Raw genomic sequence first — 5,413 nt, forward strand, 5'->3', positions numbered from 1 at the left:
TTATGAGCTCTAGTTTGTGTCAGTTCAGTCTCCGACTCCAAAAGACCTATACCTTTAGTGACAGTAGGTTGGGGAGGACTTTTCTTGAATATAAATAATGATGTTCTCGTGACAAAAACAATTCACATCCTTAATGAAGGCTTCGACTGCATTTATATTGTGTTAAGCACAAAACCGCATATTCCAGATTACAGTGTCTGGTAAAATATCACTAGTGCCTCACACAAATGTATGTGTCAGATATAAAATATGTTAAATAACTTATTAAACTACTTTCCAGATCACTAGCAGTTCCTGCAGGCTGACAAGGTAACCCAGGTGAAAAAGACGTAGTATTAAATGTATTAAAAATATACTTGAAATTCAAGTAGTATGTTTATAATACATTTGTATTCCCAACATGCTTATTTGAAGTGCAATAAAAATATATTGAATTGCATTTTAATATATTTCTAAAAAGTATACTAGAAGTACTTTTGTATTAAATATATGCTTAGTTATACTTCTAAGAAATATGCTAAACAGAAGCATACTTTTAATGTATTTATAAAAAAGTATACTAGAAATACTTTGGCAATAAATATATTTTTAGTTACACTTTTAAGGGATATACTAAACACAAGCATACTTTTAGTGACTTTTTAGTGTATTTACAGAAAACATACTTATGTTACCCTTACTTAAAGTATATTTTATGTCTACTTTGTGTAAGAACTTAAATAACTTATTAATTTACTTGTGAGTAATTACTGAGGGGTTAACACACGTGTTACCGACAAGTGCTGTGTTGGTGATTGGACAGTCATGAATTATCAAAGCTATTTTAATATTTTAATCAGAAAGATAGTAGAGCACTGATTATGAAATTGGACAACACTCAACACATACATGAGAAGAAGGGCAGGTTCTTGGACTGTCCAATTCCAACTTATATAAAATCAAACCTGCAGCAATCTTTTATCGGTATGATATTGATTTATATACTGTATCAGTCTGCCAAAAAATGTCCTCATAGACTACCATTGTACATGTTTGCTTTTTGTACACATTTATATATTTGCATCTGAATAGGTAAATACTAAAGAAAAATCAATTACTTTGTACATGTTGCGAACCATTTCTTTATTAATAACTGTTAAAAACTGTATAAAGAAGTGATAGGGAATCAAATGCTACACAGTATTAGTAGCTAAAGAATGTGTTTCATTTAAAAAGAGTTCTTTAGTGTTAATTAAATAAATAAATTGTTATTAGGAGCCTTCTACAATGCAGGCAACAGTAGCTTTTACTTCAGAGAGGAAGTAGAGATGGTCTGAAATGGGAGCTATTCTGGTCTAGATCCACCTCACACACACGTGCAGTGAAACATATCTATAAGATACATATTAGAGGAGGGTCTACCACAGTACAAACTGGGTGTATACAGCTCTGCATTGTGTGTGAACGCATACTATCCACACTCAGACTGGCGGTATACATAGATTCATTCACATTCACACATTCTTGGGTGACATTCATACAAAGTGGTACATACAGTTGTTCAGTTAATTCATATGTACTACATAAACATACATATGCAGACACCATAGCTGTACCCTGCCAAATCAAAGATATTTCACCAGGGCCTCCACATCTTTAGACCTGAGAGGTATGGGCTCTCCACATAATGTGGCATTCTCATGGGAGTAGAACACTGATTCTGAGACTGGGCGGCCATCTCATACATGACAGGAGAAGGAGGGCAGGTTTTTGGACTCTCCAACTCATCAGCACGGAAACCAATACAGTCACTATGGTTAGAAGAAATACTTGTCTGGGAGTTCTTGGGTAGCTGAGGGCAGTCCTTAGTTGATCGAGGTAGAGATTTGAGTAAGTGGTTGAGCAGACGAGACCCCAAGGTTTTGTCTATCCAGTCACAGGAAAGTAGAAGGTTGTGAACTTCCTGCATGCACTGGATATACCCAGTACTGTACCTCTGTTGGGCCTCTGCGTTCAGAATGGGGTCTGAGCGGAGAAAAAAAGATCACAGGAATTGTTTAAAATTCTTAATAATTAAACATCAACAATGAAATAAGTGAATCAGCGTAATTGATGTTGCTCTGTTTTGGTGATCTATATTGATGAAAAGTCGAGATGTTACTTATGGCATCCTTTCCAGAAATGGCCAAAATTCTGATTTGAATTGTGAAATTTCACTTAATTACAATTTAATAAATCAAAACATGGAGACTAAAACACTGCTAAATAACTATGGCCATTGCCCACTTTGAAAAATGAAATTTACTTACCAGAAACTCTACTGCTCTGGATATTCTGCAAATGTTTCACCGTCATATCAAGAATATCAGCCTTTTCTAACTTAGACTGCTGTTTTATGATTAAAAAAAGAAGAAGAAAGAAAAAGAAAATCATGATGAGTCTAGTGGTACTAGTATAAGATTACTTGGTTTAAAGACTATATGTTGTACATGCAAGAATGTAATTATAACCTTCAAACGGCATTTTAACTTACATCAAGGCTAAAAGCTCCAACTACTGTCTCTCTCAGCTGATCTAGACAGTGATTTATTCTTTCCCTTCTCTTTCTCTCAATGAGGGGTTTCCGCAGCTGAAAAGACCAAAAGTCAGAAAACAAAAGTCTATGCATTTCATAACATGCCCAAGATCATTTTGTAGGAATATTATACAATACCTTTCTCTCCTCTTTGGCGCTAATGTGCCTTTGGCCTGCATTCTGCTGGAGGTTGGTAGCAGTCATCTCCAGTGTCTTCTGAGCAGTACAGAATGCGTTTCACTCACTCCTGTCTGACTGTTAGGTGATTCTAAGGCCCTCCGCGCTGTGCAAGCGCTATATTTATAGGAGGGACATTAGCATCTCAATGCACAAGCTCTTTGCCTGAGATATTTTCCCACACGCTCACTCTTATCAGTCACAAATGACAAGTCACCGCCTCTATTCAATGCATGAGCCCCCAAACACACACACACACACATAGGCCTACTCAAAGCAAACAACAGATGTCCAGCCTAGAGGCGTTCCGCACAAAGAAACTACACGTTTTCACGTGTTTCACGTGTCATGTGAAAACCCAGGATGGTTTTCTAAGGTGGCTCGGCATTCCCAGGATCTCATTAGAGTGTTCTGTTACAGTCAACCACCTGAGACCAAATGCGTATTCACGCCCTGTCCTTAACAGACCTAAGTGAAACCAAATCCAATCCCAAATGTATACAGAGCCAGAACTCTGAAACAAATGATAATGAAATTTTGATTTGCAAAATAAATAAATAAATAAAAAATAACAAATCAAACAAACAAAAAAAACCTACTACTTAACAAGTTGCATAAAATTACAAAACATAACACACAAGACAACCTTAATACATGCATTAATATATGTTTGAAATGAACAGTCTAAGAGAAGTCTTAAGAAGCTTTTAGAAAAGAGAAATAGGTAGGCTAACTAGGCCATAAGTTGCATCACTTCGCCCTCCAGCAGTGAATGTGAGCAGATGTCAGAGTGCTCTCGGCCACGGGCAGATGTCTGTGAATTAATCTCTGATCTGTTTGACTAGAGCCACGCGACTGCCAGCAGAGCATACAGACGTGGGAAACTCCACCGGACAAAACCGCTCATTGATCCACGGCTAATGAGAGTGACCCGGTGTGGGGAGAAGGGGGAAGCGAATTGGGAAGTGCCCAGTGCAGTACTGTAGGCAGGTGCACTCTGTTTTCTCTCCGCAGCAAGTGTACATCGACAGAGGCAGGTTAACGCAGCAGAGCATTTGCCATTGCTATTTTAGAATGCTAAATATGATTTGTTACAAGCGTCATATGCGCATTGTATAAGCAAAGCAAATCTCTTACATTTGAACTCGCTCTCACATTTTGAGAGAGCCATTCTATCATAATTGTGCAATTCTGTTGTATTTTGTAGATGCAGCTTGCATAGTTTTATTGTAAATTACAACATTTTCATTCATTTCAACAACTTTACCGTAAACACAGTCTTTGGCTGCATTGGCTCCTTGGCTTTTTTTTTTTTTTTCACTGAAACGCCCCCAACTCGGAGATAGGCAGATAGGCAGAGAAATCTTTAATTAAGGTAAACTGATGTTTTGTTGGTTATGTGTGATATATTTGTCAAACTGTGTGAGATATTTTCAATAATCAAGATTTTGCATTGTCATGGGAAAAAAATATTTAGTGCACTTACATGGTCGACTAGTTATGGAATAGCCTACATATCCTGTCACAGCATTGTGTTTAAGTGATGAAAGACCAGATCATTTAACAAAATTAAACAGGAAAAAAGTATAACAAGGTTAAAAAATGATGGCCCCCGGCATTCCCAGGATCTCATTAGAGTGTTCTGTTACAGTCAACCACCTGAGACCAAATGCGTATTCACGCCCTGTCCTTAACAGACCTAAGTGAAACCAAATCCAATCCCAAATGTATACAGAGCCAGAACTCTGAAACAAATGATAATGAAATTTTGATTTGCAAAATAAATAAATAAATAAAAAATAACAAATCAAACAAACAAAAAAAACCTACTACTTAACAAGTTGCATAAAATTACAAAACATAACACACAAGACAACCTTAATACATGCATTAATATATGTTTGAAATGAACAGTCTAAGAGAAGTCTTAAGAAGCTTTTAGAAAAGAGAAATAGGTAGGCTAACTAGGCCATAAGTTGCATCACTTCGCCCTCCAGCAGTGAATGTGAGCAGATGTCAGAGTGCTCTCGGCCACGGGCAGATGTCTGTGAATTAATCTCTGATTTGTTTGACTAGAGCCACGCGACTGCCAGCAGAGCATACAGACGTGGGAAACTCCACCGGACAAAACCGCTCATTGATCCACGGCTAATGAGAGTGACCCGGTGTGGGGAGAAGGGGGAAGCGAATTGGGAAGTGCCCAGTGCAGTGCTGTAGGCAGGTGCACTCTGTTTTCTCTCTGTGAAAGTGCGGCAGCAAGTGTACATTGAGGCAGGTTAATCCAACAGCACATTTGCCATTGCTATTTCAGAATGCTAAACACATTTACGTTCACTATGGAAGAAAAATAATGACAAATGTCTTTTAAACAAAAAAGCATGTTGAATTGCACTAACTGAAAAAATAATGCATTGTATTAAGAGTGCTTGCATTTTAATGTCTTGTATTTTCGGCACTTGCATTTTTTGGGGCTGAAATTCAACATAGTTGTTTATTTAAGCTGTGAATATTTCAATTCAAAACATTTCACACTCATTTTCATAATTAAGAATTCAATAATTCATATTCACCTTCCAGAGTTCACTTCCGAAATATTCAATCTGTTTAAAAATACGATGTATAATATTTGACAGGCAATTTTCAGTCCATTTTATTTCACTTTACAAATTCGCTTCCACAAAT

The 5,413-nt window shown here is 37.1% G+C and overlaps 1 protein-coding gene across 1 annotated transcript; it reads right to left on the minus strand.

Annotated features, from left to right (window-relative positions):
* Positions 1-1,221: 1,221 nt before the first annotated feature.
* LOC107747319 (transcription cofactor HES-6-like) lies at positions 1,222-2,976 on the minus strand. The gene is made up of 4 exons (XM_016561785.1): positions 2,693-2,976; positions 2,513-2,608; positions 2,289-2,367; positions 1,222-2,004 (listed from the first exon to the last, which is right to left on the minus strand). The coding sequence occupies exons 1-4, from the start codon at positions 2,756-2,758 to the stop codon at positions 1,616-1,618; spliced, it is 630 nt and encodes a 209-aa protein (XP_016417271.1). The 5' UTR covers positions 2,759-2,976; the 3' UTR covers positions 1,222-1,615.
* Positions 2,977-5,413: the final 2,437 nt, after the last annotated feature.

This window comes from Sinocyclocheilus rhinocerous, unplaced genomic scaffold (assembly GCF_001515625.1).
Source record: "Sinocyclocheilus rhinocerous isolate Xijiao unplaced genomic scaffold, SAMN03320098_v1.1 scaffold4395, whole genome shotgun sequence".
NCBI classification, from domain to species: Eukaryota; Metazoa; Chordata; class Actinopteri; order Cypriniformes; family Cyprinidae; genus Sinocyclocheilus; species Sinocyclocheilus rhinocerous.

Excerpts from the sequence above, each read along its gene's own strand:
- LOC107747319 (XM_016561785.1), bottom strand. The coding sequence starts at position 2,758 with ATGACTGCTACCAACCTCCAGCAGAATGCAGGCCAAAGGCACATTAGC. Across the intron at positions 2,368-2,512 it reads TTGGAGCTTTTAGCCTTGAT|CAGTCTAAGTTAGAAAAGGC; the intron begins GTAAGTTAAAAT and ends ATCATAAAACAG. Across the intron at positions 2,005-2,288 it reads CCAGAGCAGTAGAGTTTCTG|ACCCCATTCTGAACGCAGAG; the intron begins GTAAGTAAATTT and ends TTCTCCGCTCAG.